We start from the raw sequence: 20,210 nt of genomic DNA on the forward strand, positions 1-20,210 counted from the left end.
CCCGAGACTGTGTAGATGCAGAGTTAAAGCTCTTTGATTAGTCCATTGATTTGATGTGTATATTAACAGGCTTTGTGATCATTCAGAAATATTTGATGTAAAGCACAGATGAGAAATGTTGAAGTGTCATAAATCAGATCACAGTGTTTTCTGACGCTGAGGCTCTTCATGCTTTTCTGCTGTACCGTTCAGCAAAATCTGAAAACAATTTCATCCACAGGGGAAATATCGCTTATGATTAATGCGGTTTGAAACGCCACAGAAACTGATGCAACTGTAGTTCAATATACAGGAGGAGAAACAGTGCCGACTGAGACTCGCTGATCTTCATCCACAAGCGTTCAGCTGATATAAACTGCAGGTTATTCTGGGGTGAAATACCTCATGCTCAGATGTAACTCCATCTTTTAATTTGTTAAAATTTAACTTCTCAAATAAAGAATGTATTTGACATTTAATTAAAAAGTTAAAAGTTAACTGTCGCACATACAATGCAGACAGTTCAACCGGGAGCGCGCAGCTCTTAAAGGGGCCACACCATATTTCTACTCGTTACACAGCCTTTATTAGAGAAGAATATGTTCAGCCCCCTCTCTCCGAATATTTGGTGTTGATTACTACCAAAGCTTCGAAGCTCAAAAAATGGTATTCAGACGAGTCCTAGTTGTAGTAGAGTGTTGTTGTCATGCCGTCATTTTACGCCGGACTGCTTCACAAACGAAGGTCAATTCAACGCTGGATTTGCACAAAAGATTAACATGACGGCACATGCTAGTGGATGAGTTGAATCAACTCCACAGCAACTACATAAATTTATCCATTTACCATTCAGAAACATCCAGTTTCGTTCTAGTGACTCCGGTTTGAACAATGTAAGGCTGAACACTGTTACTGACAATCCTCATTTTGGCTCTTTGAGTTTCTCATTTGCATTTAAAGGGACACACACAAAAACTGCGTGTTTTTGCTCACACCCATATAGTAGCGCCCTATAATTTCCACGATCACGGAATCGCGGACGGAATCGTGGAATCAAGTCATAAAAACGGAATTTACTATATAACGCGGAATGTCACGGAATTTGTCAAATTTTTGATGAATTAATTAAAAGCAGGTCAGTACACGTAAATTAAATTGTGATATAGACTAGTGACTGAATATTAAACCACAAAAAGACTATTTAAACATGAATCCTGCATGCCTGTGCGACTCTGAAATGAATGATGCGGAAGCGCAGTTTCATTTACCTCACACCGCCTCATACACAATCGCGAGGGCGCACACACGCTGAAGCACATGCGATGCTCGCTGCGTTTTCGTCCTCTGTCGCCTCACTATATGAACGCACAAATTCATCTCCAGAGCTGCTCTGAAAGTCACTTCATCAGCATTTAATCGCTTCGTTTGAGAAAACTACCGTCATAAACACAGAGAAACTCAAAGCTCTAGGCAAACCGTCAAAATAAAAGTTTGATTTAACTTGACAGAAACATATTAATGTTGATTAGTAGAATTTAGATAAATTAATTTAATATTAAATTATTAAAATATATTTTAAACAATAATCTCAGTGTTTCTTCCATGTTTTAATTTGAACAGTAAAGCTCTGTTGTGCAGCACATTGTGTTTGACAAAAAAAGTTTACTTTCATGATTAAAAGATAAATTAAAATGGTATGCGTTCATTTCATTGCCAGAAAAATTTAAATACACAACAGAACTTCTGAAGAAAAAAAATATTTTTTAATCAATTAATTAATATTGTTGTTTTTAAGAATTCAATTAATTAGACATGCTTTTTGATTATTAAAATGGAATTAAACCATTAAAATGGAATCCAGAAAACAGAATTTGGTAAAAATAAAATTTGAGGGGAAAGAATAAAAAGCAGGCCCTAAAAAAAATTAATTTTTTTTTTGTTAAACTTTTATTAAATTGTTGGTAAATTGGACAAGATTCATTATTTCAATAAATTAGACATGCTTTTTGATTACTAAAATTTAATTTAACCATTAAAATGGAGTCAAAAAATAAATAAAACAGAAAAAACGGAATCCAGAAAAATTAAAACGGAATTTGGAAAAAAATAAAACGGATTTTATAGGGCCCTAAAATAGGGGCAAATTTCACAGACACATTCTGGAGACACCAGAGACTTATATTACATCTTGTGAAAGGGGTCCCCCTTTAAAAAAAAAAAAAAAAAATGCCAGGATTTATTTCATATAACTTGTTGACAAATAAAACAATGTAATTACAACCAAGCATGAGGTATTTCACCCAGAGCAAGTGTAGAATATTGATAATTGTTAAATTTCATTACTATTGGTGACAACTGTGGAAATATTGGTGTTGTAATCACAGCGCAGTGACACACTGTCATCACATTACACATCTCCATCATCTATACACATTTACTGATCTACTGTGCATTTACAGTAGGTTACGCACTTATTTCCTGTTAATTCTTGTATTCTCTTTTCAATTTATTCTGCATTAAAAGTCTGCTGGAGCACCACAGATTAAACTGAATGTACCAGGAAGTGCGAGTTGCTCTGATTGGGATTCATTTTACATGTAAAGTCTTTATTAGATACAGCAGAGTGGATGAACAGAGGATCCCCAAATACTGTAGAAGAGTTACCTGCTCACTCACTTCAAAGGACACTAAAGGAAGACAGAGAGAATAAAGTGACTCCTCCTCTGAACGGGAGACGGAGAAGAGATGAGAGAAAACGAGAGAAGCGGCCCTGACCTGATTAAAGGAGTGCTGGCGGTGTCTGCACTGGTTTACTCTTTCACAAGCTTTTCTTTCTCTGTTCTAACCATTTTAATCATGTGACATCAGCAAACGCAGCCCCTCATGAGCCTCTACAACAACAAGAGCACTCGTATCAAAGGCAGAGTTCAGATTCACGAGACAAACACCATGAAAACTCTTCTGCTCTGTCTAGATTCCAGCTCTGTTCACTCTGGACAATCATTAACAACTTCAATCACTATCTGCTCATGCTCATCCCAAAAGGATTTTGGTTTCGATGTTTGATGCGAGGAATCTGGATTTATCTGATAAAAGCAGTGAAGGACAAAACGCTGTGAGATAGACAAGTGCAGGCGCAAGCACAGAGCACCAGATCTCATCTGACACAAACACACATTTGTAAAGAATCTCATTCACACCAATCACAAACTCGCACTGTTGAATGCAACTCTGTATGAGGTCTACGATGTCTGTAGTTTAACTAGTGTAAGTTATGAGTAGTCTGTAGCCTCATTGGGTGAATTGGGAAAGTTGAGTTCAGGAATCCTCCGGGACGCGAGAAGAGCATCACCAGAGAGAGACGCCATCTGCCACATAGACAAACAACTGGCTCCCAGCTGCAGGACTTCCTCCAAAACACTTCCTGCGCAACAGGACAGATGCCACACAGGAAAGCAGCTTTCCCGCTCTACGTATGGATTCTCCGTCCACGCGACCTTGAGCTCAGTTCCTGTGCGTCTGCTACTGTTCTATACGATACCAGCGACAGACACCACGAAAACCATTTCCTGACCACTCAGCGTCTCCGTCAAAACACTTCCAGTGACGGCATTTGGAAGAGCAGGGATGATGGAGAATGAAAGATAGAAACACCCTGTTATTATAATCCTGAAGTCAAAGATTAAACATTAACATCAGACCCAAACTCGCAGGGATAAAACAGGAAGATGCTGCTAATGGCCAATGACTTTTGGCCCAGACAGGAACCTGTTTATTTGGATTTCAAAGCACATATGTGTGATTTAACCATGAGCTAATGTAAATAAAATGAGCACACAATCACGAATCATTATAACACCAGCCCATAGTGAGCCAATTTACACCACTGCACGGCTTCAAAACAACAGCACTCGTGTGGCATAATTAGCACAGAAAACATTTTTACAGTAACTCAGTTACAATGGAAGTGAAATCAGAAATCATATTTTTGAGATTTATACATCATCAGAAAGCTGAATAAATAAGCTTTCCATTGATGTATGGTTTGATAAGATCAAGAGATAATCTGAATCTGAGGGTGCAAAAAAAAAAATCTCAATAAATGCGTCAATGCAAAAAAAAAAAAACGGAACCCAAAACATTCCTTTAACATTCCTTTTAATGATGTCACTGAGTACACAAACACACACACATGCACACACACAGACACTCTCACACACACAGCTCTCTCGCTCCTAACATCAGCAACAGTAACTGGGATGATGCACAAAAAGTGAAAATGAAAAGATAGGTATCAATTAAAAAAAATGAAAACAAAAAATTTAAATTGCAAGGGGAAAATGAGAGCAAGTCAGCGCAAATGTAATTGCAGACTTTAAGCAGAGTAAATGGAGCGCAACAGCAGTGGAATCTAACGGGAGCGCTGGTGTTCTCAGCTGAATGAAGACGCGTGAATCTGTCAGACAGACACGAGTCTCACTGAACTCTCACTGTCAGACCCACAAAAACACAGAAAACTCTCTTCTATCCACCAGAGCGATTCATCTCAGGACATGAGCAACAAGAAACGAATGGCAGTCTGACAGCAAGAGCGTACGGCAAACTGTAGAGCTTCTAAGAAAGCTAGAAATAAAGAAATGAAATATATATTGAGTTCCTGAGCTATTCAATGACAGGCTGAGCTTTACATAATGCATGTGAAATCTTGATAAGTCGAGAAACTTTTCCACTGAGCATACAAGGGTTATTAAAAGGGATAGTTCATCCAAAATTAAAATTCTGTCATTTACTCACCAGTGCTTCCCACAGGTTTGACATATACTTGCGGTGGTAGCCGGGCGAAAAATCCTCCTATTACCCACGGCACAAAAATCGTCTACTACATGTGACAAACAAATAATGTGTGATTTTTAACAGTATTTTTATTTATTGAAATTAATTTTAATTACTTAGCATATTACATTTAATTACATACTAATATTAAGCATTATTATACATTGTAAATTATGCAAAATTACAGCATTTAAATGGTTCACCTTTTCCTATGTTCTCTTTGCTGTCATATAGTGTCTCTCTCAGTGAATGGGACACAGATTTTATTAGTAAAATGTATAAAATGAATAATATATGTGTCAAATAATGTTCTTAGTCTTTTCTTCCTGTGGGGGAGACTACAATAATTTCCTGTGATTAAATGTAAATCAAATTAAATACAATTTATTGTGTAACCAAAATACCAATAATGCCCAAAAGAAAAAGAAAAAACTTTGCGTGTGACTTAATTATAAACAAGTCCGAAATACACAGGTACTCTTATTTTGAAATGTCTGTACTATTGCAGGCTGATCCTTCAGATTCTTACAATTTTATATAAAGGCCATGAAGTAGACTTTGTAATAATTCATCAACTTGAGTTCATTAGCAATCGCTTGGCATAAATCTGCGCTTTTCCTTGATTGAGAATCACTTTGAAGCAGTCTGAGGCACTGTTGCGTGAGCTTGTAGAACCCTTGTGACTTTGCAACATGCAGCACCCATGGGAATGCTAGCGGGAGTAAACAGTTCTGACGCACATATAATGAGCAGGCACGAAACGACTAGTTATTCGATCTCGGATGGTTTCATTATCTTGCGCGGATATAAAAATATAAGAAAATAAAAAATAATAAAAATAAAAATAATATAATAATAAAAGCAAAAACTGTGTCTCCAAATATACTTGGGCGGCCGTTATTACATGTGGGCGGCCCGCCCAAGTAAAGTCTATGTGTGGGAAGCACTGCTCACCCTCAATTTGTTCCTGTATGAATTTCTTTATTCTGCTGAACACAAAAGAAGATATTTTGAATCATGTCGGTAACCAAACAGTTGATTGACCACACTGACTTTCATAATATTTTTTCCCGCGCTGCCGCTTGAACTAATGTGCTACAGCGATCTGTCACGACACATTTGAGCGACAAAATGCCACTCGATTAGAATTTCAGCATAAAATGGACAGAATTTGAAAGCTGAGACTTTGTTTCTTATCAGATGTAACAAAACACAAAGCTCTTTGCAATTATGATAAGATGGGAGGCGCTACAAATAATGTATGGTGTAGAGAAAAACCATGGACCTGCAACCCTGGCTTGAACAACGGGCGAGTCATAGGGTCAGATAGAGCCTGCTTTAACATTGCTATTTTTAACTGTTAATTCACTATTGTCGTGTTAACTTCGACAGCTCCGACACAGATTATTGGCCGATACATCAGTGCATCCCTACTTAAATCTGAAACGGAGAGAGAAGGATTATTTGTCTCAGGTTCACAGGTTGTGTAAATCTGCCCAGAATTATAAATCCGTCATCTGTTGAACTATAATCTGTGTTTTGCAGGCACTGCAATCAGACGAGAGCGTGTTGTTGGGATTGAGAGACGTTGCGTGAGAAGAGTGTGTGGGGGGGCAGCTGTAGTACAGTATATGAAATATGGGCTACAACATAAACACACATGGATTGTGACAGAAGCGGGGGAGGGGAGTGAACGTACGGATGGAGCTCAGCTGATGCTGTGGAGTATATGATTTGAGTCTGAAACTATTGTCCAACAGCAGACTACTTAGTTACATTCACTAGTTTGTTTATCTGAAGTATTTTTAGCAGCAGTGCTTTAATTAAAATCAGTTCAGCTTTATTGGCATGTAGGGTTGGGTATCGTTTTAATTTTAGTGATTCCGGTTCTGATTTCGCTTATCGAATCCGGTTCTTATCGATTCTTGGTTCCGATTCCAATATTTTTTTATGGAGAGAAGAAAGTGCAAATACTTAAAGAATAATGTTTTTACCTTTTATTCTTGCCACATTTAGGCTATAACCAGTAGGCTGTAACTGTTAACTGTGACAATTCGTCTAATAATGAAATAAATAACACTTTCAATAAGGAATGATCAGAAGCAATTACAAACCAAAACTATTTAGGTATAACACAAAAAAATACAACATAAAATATATAACAGGCAGTTGCTATTGAAAAGGAAAGATTTTAAAGGGGACCTATAATGCCCCTTTCACAAGATGTAATATAAGTCTCTGGTGTCCCCAAAATGTACCCCCTTTCCAGAAGAGGGCGGAGCTTTAACAGCTCACGCTTCAGTTGCTCAACAACAACAAAGCTGGAGAATCTCACGCAGCCAAAATGAGGATTGTCAGTAACGGTGTTCAGCCTTACATTGTTCAAACCGGAGTCGACACTGATAGAGACTCAGGAAGAAGTTACAACTTTTAGAATGAAACTGGACGTTTCTGAATGGTTAGTGGATAAATTTATGTAGTTGCTGTGGAGTTGATTCAACTCATCCACTAGCATGTGCCGTCAGGTTAATCTTTTGTGCAAATCCAGCATTGAATTGACCCTCGTTTGTGAAGCAGTCCGGCGTAAAATGACGGCAACAACACTCTACTACAACAACTCTTCCTCTTCTCTAAAGCAGCCCAACATGGCCTCGCCCCCTTTGTTGCAACATTACACACTAACTAAAGTTAAAAAAGTGAAATCATAATCAAGGACCTTTAATGAGTTGAATTAAGCTTTAGAATAGCAGAAATAACTGTTGTCAACCTGATAAAACCATCTGAAGAGAATCTGTCTCTTAACTGAACTCATTCAAAAAACTAGCGCTACAGCATTCATTGCTGATTGGATGTTGAAATGTGGGCGTGGCATTCAAGTGTATGCAGATGAGCATGAGCTAGCAGGAACGGGGTTTAAGCACTAAATGATTGGAGATTAGTTTGATGTTTCAACAGAAGATCCAGTTATGACATTTTGATTAAACAGTAATATATATATTTTTTTAATATAAATAGATGAATTCTTTAAAAATATCTATACCATGTGGTTAGGAAATAGATGGGGTGAATTTTCACTTCATGGCGACTTTAAAGGGTTAGTTCACTCAAAAATGAAAAGTCTGTTCATGCCGTTCCACACCAAGACATTCGTTCATCTTCAGAACGCAAATTGAGATATTTTTGTTGAAATCCGATGGCTCCGTGAGGCCTGCATAGGAAGCAATGACATTTCCTCTCTCAAGATCCATAAAGGTACTAAAAACATATTTAAATCAGTTCATGCGAGTACAGTGGTTCAATATTAATATTATAAAGCGACGAGAATATTTTTGGTGCTCCAAAAAAAAACAAAAAACAAATTATATAGTGATGGCCGATTTCAAAACACTGCTTCAGGAAGATTCGGAGCATAATGAATCAGCGTGTCGAATCAGCGGTTCGGAGCGCCAAAGTCACGTGATTTCAGCAGTTTGGCGGTTTGACACACGATCTGAATCATGATTCGATACACTGATTCATTATGCTCTAAATCTTCCTGAAGCAGTGTTTTGAAATCGGCCATCACTATATAATTCATTATTTTGGGTTTTTTTGGAGCACCAAAAATATTCTCGTCGCTTTATAATATTAATAGTGAACCACTGTACTCACATGAACTGATTTAATTATGTTTTTAGTACATTAATGGATCTTGAGAGAGAAAATGACATTGCTCCCTATGACCTCACTGAGTTATCAGATTTCAACAAAAATATCTTAATTTGTGTTCCGAAGATCAACGAAGGTCTTACGGGTGTGGAACGGCACGAGGGTGAGTAATTAATGACAGAATTTTCATTTTTGGGTGAACTAACCCTTTAAAGAAACACGTGATTGGAGTCTAATGTATATCTTCATGTATCTTCTTCGAGATGCATGTAGTGAGGCACACAAACACGGGGAGAGAAATTCTCCTCTTCATTATTTGATCGCTGAGCTCCTCCTCCTGTTGTTGCTCAGGGCAGATCTCATTGTGAGCACTACTGAGGGAGTTCATTAGTCAGATTATGCAATGGCACGGCAGGTTTTCTTCCCTGCCTCCTCTGTTTCGCCAAATTATCCACGCTGTGAGTTTCAATCAGAGAATCAGAGGAGCACCTGGTCTCCACGCAGGTAGGAGCAAAGTGTGTCCTGAACACACCTGAGCCACAAAAATGAGCTTTGCAATCTCAAACCAACAACAGCTAACATTCAACAGACATAAGACAGGATTATATCACAATAATACAAAACTACACTGATCCCACAACAATCAGCAAATGTTTATATCAATGACAGACAGATAGGCAGACAGACAGATTTCATTTTCAATAAACTCCAGATTCTTTTGTCAAAGACCAGATAACCATGCAACTACAAAATAAAGTTTCTCATAATGCCATCTAATGAAAACATACGCGTCTTCAGTATTCAATAATACCAGATTACAGAATCATATATCAGCATATACACACATTTACATTGGTGGTCAAAAGTTTGCCATAATTAAGAATTTTTTATGTTTTTTGAAAGAAGTCTCTTCTACTTACCAAGGCTGCATTTATATGATCAAAAATAGAGTAAAAATAGTGAAATATTATTACAATTTAAAATAGCTGTTTTCTATGTGAATATATGGTAAACTGTAATTTATTCCTGTGATCAAAGCTGAATTTTCAGCATCATTACTCCAGTCTTCAGTGTCACATGATCCTTCAGAAATCATTCTAATATGATGATTTTATTATTAAATCAGCTAAATCAGCATATTTACTGCATATCTAGTTATAATACACACCTGCAGACACTGCGTGAACACAGATGTAAATATGATTATGATTCCTTGTCAGGGCTCAGCAGTAAAGATTTTTTTCTGCTTGCCTGGTAGTTCAGATTTCTATTTGCCCCGCCCACATTTACAAGTATGAATTTAAGTGTATATGTATATTAATAAATGTAAATTTGTAATCTTAAGTGTATAATATTGTAAGTGTATTAAACAGACTTAAGAGCCACAGATCACATGAATGTCCTGAAGGAGCAGCAGTGTCACTAAAGGACGTCCTTGACCGGATCAGTGAATGTGCACTGGACAGCTGTCTTCCTCCATACCTCCACAACAAACTACTCAATGCCTCCCTCTCAAACTCTTCCATCTATTCAAACTATTTTTCTATTGTAATCCAAGGTTGCACTGCATTGTCTCTTTGTACTCTGGTGTGGTTACAACTGACAACTCAACAATGTGCTGATATTCACTGGAGATTCAGACCCAACTGAGTACAACAGTGTGGATCTCTCTATAAACGGACAAGGATTCAGAGGTCTAAACAAGAACGATAACTATGCATGATATCCTTCTGTTTATCATAAGCGTGCTGCAATGCTTCAAATGCTTGATCTCTTTAAACCAGGATGGCTTCCGATTGGCCCTCAGTGTTTTTATCGTTGATCAGCTGGAATAAAAACGCTCTGAAAGTGATTCCAGTGATATCGCTCCTCTGTGTCGTTATCGTAATAGATGTGCTGTGGACTCTTAAGGTGATGATACACGGGGCAACTTTTTGAGCAATGTTGCCGGGCAACGTTGCTTGGGCACTTTCCCACTGAGAATGAGCAACAAATATATATCTGGATACGTTAGATCGGTCGTGGGCAATTTTTTGAGATCCTCCAATCAGAATGTTAGCAGCCGATCACGTGACCGGTTCGGAGATTTCAGAAAAAAATTCAAACAAGATGGCGGCCTCTCAGCGGCAGTGGAGCGGAGAAAAGGGGTGTGAACATATCTTTTAACGCTAGTAAGTTGTTTTGCGTCAACCCAAAACAGGGAATTTACCTCATATAATGCTTAAAATAGCAATAACTGTCCAATGTAATGCGTATAAACTGTAATTAAGCCATCGAATGTTTTCAGTTAAATACTAAAAAGACAGGCCCCATTTAACGTCTGTAGTAACGTAGGCTGTAGGGCGTATGGCACATGAATGTAGCTTTTGACGCGATCGGGTTCGATTCCGCCTTTTGCCGAACTCGCTCTTCTCCCTTTTCCTATCAAAAATCAGATCGGAAAAGCATTTATTTTTAATTAAAATGAAGAAAATATTTGAAAAGTTGAAATAAAGTGCCTAACAAGTGTTTATAATAAAGTATTTATTGGGTTGGCAATAGATTTGCTGCTCTCTGATTAGTTGCTGCCAACTGTCCGTTGCCCTAATTAGTTGCCCTGTGCCCGTTGACGGCAACAGTGCCCAGCAACATTGCTCAAAAAGTTGCCCCGTGTATCATCACCTTTAGAACACACCCATGTAAAGTCATTCCCACACGCGATTCACTGATGGCATCTGCAGGTGGGTCATGCTAATCCAATTCCTGCTTGTCAAACATGTTAATCCCAGCAATCTCAGAGCTACTGGATGACTGCGGACATGTCAAACACTACCGGGCGACAGTAAACAGAAGGAATGAGAAAGAAGGTGATTTTTCCCTTCTGTTCCCTGTAACCTTATGCTGGGTTCAGACTACACGATATCAGCCAATTTTGGCACAATCCATTTGACGTAGGATGTCATGATGATTCAGAGAGATGTCATGATGATTCAGAGAGATGATTCAGAGTGAAGTGACATGTGGCCAAGTATGGTGACCCATACTTGGAATTTGTGACATGTGGCCAAGTATGGTGACCCATACTTGGAATTTGTGCTCTGCATTTAACCCATCCAAGTGCACACACACAGCAGTGAACACACACCCGGAGCAGTGGGCAGCCATTGCTGCGGCGCCCGGGGAACAGTTGGGGGTACGGTGCCTTGCTCAAAGGTCTCACCTCAGTCGTGGTATTGAAAGTGGGGAGAGCGCTGGAAATTCACTCCCCTCACCAATAATCCCTGCCGGACCTGAGACTCGAACCCATGACCTTTGGGTTACAAGTCCGACTCTCTATCCATTAGGCCACGACTGCCCCCATTCATAAACAACAACGGCCGTCTGGATGCAAGAATCGATCATTTTATTTTAATAGTGGATGACAATCAACATCACATCTACGATGCTTCTCGACAAAAAGACTAGCATGTTTATTTTTTTCGGTCACATCTGTCGCATTGACCAATAGAAGCACAGGAGCTCTTTCGTACACAGCTTTCAGGCGAAACGAAAGAGAGACGATGGTATTGGTGCTGCTAGGTGGAATTATGCAATAGAGGAAAGGTTCGTGGAGCAACAATACTCTGCCTTTATGATGTTTCCTCGACACGACAGAGTGAAAAAAGATAAATGCTGGCGAACGATAGCGGAGGTGCTTCAGTAACCCGGTGAGTGCTGGAATTAGCATTAAGGTGCCGTCACACTGCACTTTTCATCCCATTGACTTCCATTCATATGCATGCGAATGCTTCAGACCGGAAACGCAAGCTTGTGCAGTTAACTCTGACCTGCATCACGTGAAGACGTACGACCAGCAGAAGAAGATCGATTCGTCACGGCATGACCTCTTGGCAGAATTAAAAGAATTATGTCTTTGTAGTAAAGTTGAGTAGGTTGTATATTTTTACATTTTGAATGTATTGCTATATGTTATAAATTGAATTCATGTTTATTAAAAAGACGCTGTAGACGTCATATCATGCAGTATCCGATTAAATTTTGTACGTTCAAAGTCTAGTGTGACCGCGGCTTTAGAGTGGTATAACCAGCATGCAAGCATGATTGGTCGGGAAGCAACCAAGACGCGACAAGAATTTAGGAGTCAAAATCGCATAATCTATAGTAAGAGACAAAAATATCATGTAGTCTGAACCCAGTGTTACGGCATCCCACAATGCAGTAGGGTGGGTGAATTACAGCCGGTTTGAAGGATGGTCTGACACAATGATGGAAGGCCTAAAAAGACAGATTACTCTAGTTTCATCAGTCTCTCCATCAACTGTCAAGATATCTGCTGAAAATCAAAAGCTACACAACCGGTTCCTGATGGTCTGGGTTTTCTGTGGATTCATCACAGCTGAACAGCTTTTCTTCTATCAATTTAAGGACTTCATCCTCTGTCTTTTTAGCAGTTTTTTCTCTCTAAATCTGTGGCAGGAAAAATATCACCATCAGCCAACTTGACAAGAAAAAAAAATGTAATAAACATGCAAATATATGAGACTTTTAATATTTCAGCTGCCTGATGAAAATCTCTCTCTCTCACACAAACGCACATGTAAAATGATAAATGCGTCAAGCTGCTTTCATCCTGTAAAGAGCGGTGTATATATAGATGTGAACTCCTACACTTCACCTCCAAAATGGAAACAAGATCTGAAGCCTGAGAGATGCCGCAGCTGGACTTCTTAAAGCGCCTTGAAGTAAATATTTGAATGTTGGTGGGCTGCACGTATTTCATAGATAACAGGAGAATCCAGCACCACACGGCACTCGGGTTCAGGCCATCTGGGAAATATTAGGTTTTTATTCCCCATCATTTCATGTTAAAGCGTTAGTTCAACCAAAAATGTAATTTCTGTCATTAAGTACTCTTATGTCGTTCCAATCCTGTAAGATGTTAATTCATCTTCAGAGCACAAATTAAGATATTTTTGTTGTAAACGCAGTCCAGCACTTCCAGGTTGTACGTCAGAACGGCAGCTCAGTATTGGACAGGTCCTGCGTCAGCATCACACGTGAGCAGCACGACGTATGCGTTGGCCAATACTGAGTCGGTGTTCTGAACACTTTTTATAATCTCTACACTGGTTATCTTTTAAGTTTCATATTTATTATAAAGTATTACTACTGACCAAGGTCCTAAATGGTTTAGCTCCTATGTATTTAAGAGATATTCTATCGCCCTAAAATCCATCACACTCTTAAAGATCACAAAACTCTGGGCTTTAGCACCTAGGCTATTCAAGTCCACTAAAGGAGGGAGAGCGTTTTCACATTTGGCTCCCAAACTCTGGAATAGCTTTCCTAATCATGTTAGGGGCCCAGACTGACTCTCCCAGTTTAAATCTAGATTAAAGACACATCTCTTTAGCCAAGCATTCACATAATGCATCTCATAACTTCACTCCAGTTATATCAGATCAAATGAACATAATTATCTTTGGTTAATGTTATGAACAGCAGCTAAACTAATAATTTTCCATTTGCTTTCCTGTTTTATCTCGGGATGCCCATCCTGAGGTAACTAGAGAGAATGTCAGCACAAGTTTGGATCAAGCCTTCTTTTATGAAGACTTCAGATGCCTAACACCTGTGAAGAGATGACCCCAACTCCTGCGAGGACTTCAGATGAAGCAAACTCTGGATCAACAAGCACCAATGCTAAATTCTCTATATATCCTAATCATGCGTTTACAACATGTATTCATTACTTCCATGAGCTCTTTGTTTCTACCTTAAATTAATACATTGCTTAAATTAATACATTGTTAGCTAACTGTGTGATCTGCATATGTACATTTCAGAAATTACATAATTTGGACAGTCACCTCTGATAACAGATTACTCTGAATTGTAATGTTGACATGCATTCTCTGTAAAGCTGCTTTGAAACAATATGTATTGTGGAAAAATGCTATACAAATAATTGTGTATTGAATTGAACTAACAAACTAATTAGTCAACTTTGGCCGGCTGAGCCTCTTCTTGTCAAATATTAGGGGGCAGCCCTAGTAAAATTTTTAATTTCTATTACAATATTTTTTTTTCTATTCCCTATAACTAGATGTGCTATTTATTTAAATCTAATTAAAGTTAGTTAGTTTCATCTAATTTTTATAATTTATTTTTACACTTTTCCAAAGAGGTCCCTGGAACCCAGTTTGGAAATCCCTTAAATATAAAACTAGAGTCCTGCAACTCAAACACTCACAGAGAGAGGAATCTGATCATGCATGAAACACACACACAAACACACACACACAAAATTCCTTAATGAACACAGATGCATGTTTGCTACTAAATGAGTATATTATAAATAATACAATTTTTAAGCACAACTGATTTTTCATGTTTTCAAATGAGTTTGTCAGATTTAGTTCTAATGAAAAAAATCAGTCCTCAAACTATTAAACAATTAAACAGTCTGACAGCAGAAACGTCCCAACGACCCAGTATCTGAAATCACTTGAACCAAAGCATAAATATGGTAACTACAGTTCTGAATGAATATGACAGTCACTGTTGAAAGCAATAATGACTATAAAACCTATAAAAGGAGCTTCTGGACACTGGAGGTGTCTGATGGAGCATCATCTGAGCTCATATCGCTACAATTACACCTGCCATATATGCACATATGAGCATGAACACAACATGCACTAATAAGAGCCGCTCACGGGTTCATGATGCTGATGGAACACAAACACCATTAAAGCTTATGAAAAAGATGAATGTTTTCCTTTCAAGGCTTACAGACTCAAACCATCAGTGTGAGAAAGAAACCAGCCTTTCCTATTTCTGCCTGTTGAGATCATTGAACAAACACCATGATGTGATGATGATGTGATGATGATGTCCTCACCGACATCTCACAGCTGATCGATATTAAAGGTTCACACAGGATCTGGACTGTTCATTTATAAACAATCAGCTTTCAGGAGATCTGAAGCTCATTTCCACAAACACTGATCATCTGCTGCTGTCAATAAATGATGAATCCAGATCTCAGCATCACACCTGAACACAACAGTTTAACTTTCCCTGACGCCGTCATATGAGAAACATGCGAAAATACTGAAGGACGTTATTATATAAGCCCATTTCACATAAGAGAAAAATCATGCTTTTTTGTAAATCATGGTGATGACATAAAAAGTCAAAATTAAGACATACTAAGTCATTTGAGATAAAAAATAAAATAAAATTATTACTTAGACTTAATGTCATAATTTTACCTTTTATCTCATAATTTTGACTTCATCACTTTTTTTTTACATCTTTTATTTATTTTTACATTTTTAATATGTAATATCATCATAATTATGATATATGAACTCAGAATCATGGCATATTAAGTCATTAGTATGTCATCATTTCTACTTATAAGTAGTAGGCTATGTCATAATTATGATTTAACAAAGCATGCTTTTTTTTCTTAAGTGGCGGAAATGTGCTTCCACACGTTACAGACTGACTCAGGTAACTAGTAAATGCAACTAGTCAAGCAGGCTGGTTGTCATTAAAGCTTGATGCTCAACCTACCGTGTAATGATCTTACCTTTAGAGCACATTATGAAGACGGCTAGAAGACTGCCGTCGGCTCTTCGTCTTCGTCTTGTTGTTCTGGAGCTCCTCTCGGTTTCGGTCCCCGGTGATCCGTCCATGTTTTCCGGGGACGCGCAGGTGCAGCTGCGCAGGTCAAACGCGTTCACAAAGTGCGCAGAAATTACGATTATTCTCCTTGGCTTCACGAGACGCAAACAACAAACTGAGATATAAAAGAAGCGCGCTATGAGTTCGATGACATTATATGTTGGTCCGGTGAGTGATCGCTGTATTCCTGCTGCGGTCGGTAAGAGTCTCGGCACTCCTCACGGGATCCGTCTGTAGTCCGTAAGAAACAGCGGGTTACTTTACTCGGTCCCGGGTTCGCCCGCTCTCGCTCTCGCTCTCGCTCTCGCTCTCTCTCTCTCTCTCTCTCGCCGGAGCTTCCGGTTTCAGCGCTCTCGCTCACGTCGGGAAAACGGGTCCAATGCTGCATCCCGCTGGCAGCAGCGGGAAACAACGAACCGCATTACTACTCAGATTTGCTTTTTTCTTCACAAAACCGCTGTTTTAATCTTGTAGAGAATAATCTAAAAGATATCAAAAAGTTCGTTATATATATATATATATATATATATATATATATATATATATATATATATATATATATATATATATATATACACAGGTGCTGGTCATATAATTAGAATATCATCAAAAAGTTGATTTATTTCACTAATTCCATTCAAAAAGTGAAACTTGTATATTATATTCATTCATTACACACAGACTGATATATTTCAAATGTTTATTTCTTTTAATTTTGATGATTATAACTGACAACTAAGGAAAATCCCAAATTCAGTATCTCAGAAAATTAGAATAGTACTTAAGAGAAAGGATTTTTAGATATCTTGGCCAACTGAAAAGTATGAACATGAAAAGTATGAGCATGTACAGCACTCAATACTTATTTGGGGCTCCTTTTGCCTGAATTACTGCAGCAATGCGGCGTGGCATGGAGTCGATCAGTCTGTGGCACTGCTCAGGTGTTATGAGAGCCCAGGTTGCTCTGATAGTGGCCTTCAGCTCTTCTGCATTGTTGGGTCTGGCATATCGCATCTTCCTGTTCACAATACCTCATAGATTTTCTATGGGGTTAAGGTCAGGCGAGTTTGCAGGCCAATTAAGAACAGGGATACCATGGTCCTTAAACCAGGTACTGGTAGCTTTGGCACTGTGTGCAGGTGCCAAGTCCTGTTGGGAAATGAAATCTGCATCTCCATAAAGTTGGTCAGCAGCAGGAAGCATGAAATGCTCTAAAACGTCCTGGTATACGGCTGCGTTGACCTTGGACCTCAGAAAACACAGTCCAATACACAGACCAATACCAGCAGATGACCAACACAGACCAATACCAGCAGATGACATGGCACCCCAAACCATCACTGACTGTGGAAACTTTACACTGGACCTCAAGCAACGTGGATTGTGTGCCTCTCCTCTCTTCCTCCAGACTCTGGGACCCTGATTTCCAAAGGAAATGCAAAATTTACTTTCATCAGAGAACATAACCACTCAGCAGCAGTCCAGTCCTTTTTGTCTTTAGACGCTTCTGACGCTGTCTGTTGTTCAAGAGTGGCTTGACACAAGGAATGCGACAGCTGAAACCCATGTCTTGCATACGTCTGTGCGTAGTGGTTCTTGAAGCACTGACTCCAGCTGCAGTCCACTCTTTGTGAATCTCCCCCACATTTTTGAATGGGTTTTGTTTCACAATCCTATCCAGGGTACGGTTATCCCTATTGCTTGTACACTTTTTTTCTACCACATCTTTTCCTTCCCTTCGCCTCTCTATTAATGTGCTTGGACACAGAGCTCTGTGAACAGCCAGCCTCTTTTGCAATGACCTTTTGTGTCTTGCCCTCCTTGTGCAAGGTGTCAATGGTCGTCTTTTGGACAACTGTCAAGTCAGCAGTCTTCCCCATGATTGTGTAGCCTACAGAACTAGACTGAGAGACCATTTAAAGGCCTTTGCAGGTGTTTTGAGCATAGGCGTAATTTGCGGGTGGGACGGGTGGGACATGTCCCCACCACTTTTTGAAAGGGTTGATATTGTCCCCACCACTTTTTGAAACATCTCGCGGCATCTCGCGGATATCTAATACAAAAGAAACACCTCTAGTTGATTATCAATTTGTGTTAATAATAGGCGATCTGGCGCTGGGATGTGTTGTTTTTGAAATCATGTTGAGTGCTCATTGTCGCTGTTATCAGAGTCACAACAGTGTTTTCTTGGCGCTCGTGCACACTGCGCAGTGTTCACATGGATGAGCCCTTCAATCTACGGCAACAGCTTAACTGTTGCAGAGACTCTCTATTCGTTACGATGAATCACAAAACAAAATACAAATAAACGTGTCCCTGCTCTTGATACACAATCACTGACGAACAACTTTGGTTTTAATGAGAGAAAAAAAAATCATACATGGTTGGATTCGAACCTAGAATCTCTTGCATGCTAAACGAAAATATTTCCTCCAGTCCATCTGGACAATCTATTTACATCAGCGGATCCACGTATTTATCAACTAATATACATACTTTCGAGACATATTGTATTATAACAGATGTAAGGAAGAAACTATCATATTAATTTTAATATCATATTATTATTATTGTAATAATACAATTACAATACCCCCCCCCACACACACACACACACACACACACACACACACACACACACACATTCCTGTCCTACCCACTTTTTAAAACAAAGTTATGCCACTGGTTTTGAGTCAATTAGCTGATTAGAGTGTGGCACCAGGTGTCTTCAATATTGAACCTTTTCACAATATTCTAATTTTCTGAGATACTGAATTTGGGATTTTCCTTAGTTGTCAGTTATAATCATCAAAATTAAAAGAAATAAACATTTGAAATATATCAGTCTGTGTGTAATGAATGAATATAATATACAAGTTTCACTTTTTGAATAATGAATGATATATATAACGAACTTTATGATACTTTTACAAGAAAAAGTATGTGAACCACTTGCAGAATCTGTGAAAATGTGAATAATTTTAACAAAATAAGAGATTATTTTTTGTTTAGTGCTGTACTGAGTAAGATATTTTACATAAAAGATGTTTACATATAGTCCACATGACAAAATAAAATAGCTGAATTTATTAAAAAGAACCCGTTCAAAAGTTTGTGAACCATTGATTCTTAAATACTATGTGGTTACCTGGATGATCTACGACTTTTTTGTTGTGTGATGGTTGTTCATGAGTCCCTTGTTTATTCTGAGCAGTTAAACTGAGCTCTGTTCTTCAGAAAAATCCTCCAGGTCCTGCAGAATCTTCAGTTTTCAAGGATTTTTTTGCATATTTGAACCCTTTCCAGCAGTGACTGAATGATTTTGAGATCCGTCTTTTCACACTGAGGACAGGAAAGAGTAAAATTCCTGCAATCCGCTCCCTGATAATTATCAATAATCAATTAACTATGCTAAACTAATTCAAATTAATTTCACATGACATAACTTATTGTTCGTTTTTTGATGGCATCTCTGCTTCTCTCCATTTCAGTCTGCCAGTAAACATGGCGGTTCTTCTATCTGTGTAGCTTAAATATCCGTTAAACGGCCGTTATTTTTTGAATGATGGCAGCAGCGCGCGCTTTTTGTGGCGGCAGGTGACGTACCTGTTTAGGCGGGAAACGCGTGCGCACTTCTCTGAGTCTGCACATGCTGGAATAATAAATATGTGAAATCGTATTAAAAATAACAGTTTAAAAAAATAACTAAAGACACAGTATAATTAGCTACTTTAACTAAGCTGCAGATTTGTCTAATATACCACCGGTTTCACAGACAAGGCTTAAGCTAGTCCTAGACTAAATTGCTATTTGAGCTGTTTTAACTGTATGTAACTTGCACTGACATATCTTAAAATATGTCAGTGCCATTGTTGATTTGTCTCAAAATGCTCACCAGAAATGTTTTTTTTTTCTTTGGTACGTTTATAAAAGCTACTTAAATACCCTAATAGTTTAAATACCCTAATAGGGCCATAGTTTTGCTGTACAAGATTAAGGACAAAAACAATACACCATTATAGAAGTGACCTTCTAATGTTAATTTTACAATGAGAAATGTTTTAAAGGGAGTAAAA

The 20,210-nt window shown here is 38.5% G+C and overlaps 1 protein-coding gene across 1 annotated transcript in view; it reads right to left on the reverse strand.

Moving 5' to 3' along the window:
• Positions 1-16,538, reverse strand: part of ptk7b (protein tyrosine kinase 7b) — an 81,561-nt gene extending 65,023 nt beyond the window's left edge. Inside the window, exon 1 of the mRNA XM_048204052.1 lies at positions 16,040-16,538. Within this exon, the coding sequence (XP_048060009.1) occupies positions 16,040-16,145 (106 nt within the window). The 5' untranslated portion in view covers positions 16,146-16,538. The remainder of the gene's footprint in view (positions 1-16,039) is intronic.
• Between the last annotated feature and the right edge of the window lie 3,672 nt (positions 16,539-20,210).

This window comes from Megalobrama amblycephala, linkage group LG10, assembly GCF_018812025.1.
Source record: "Megalobrama amblycephala isolate DHTTF-2021 linkage group LG10, ASM1881202v1, whole genome shotgun sequence".
Taxonomy (NCBI): Eukaryota; Metazoa; Chordata; class Actinopteri; order Cypriniformes; family Xenocyprididae; genus Megalobrama; species Megalobrama amblycephala.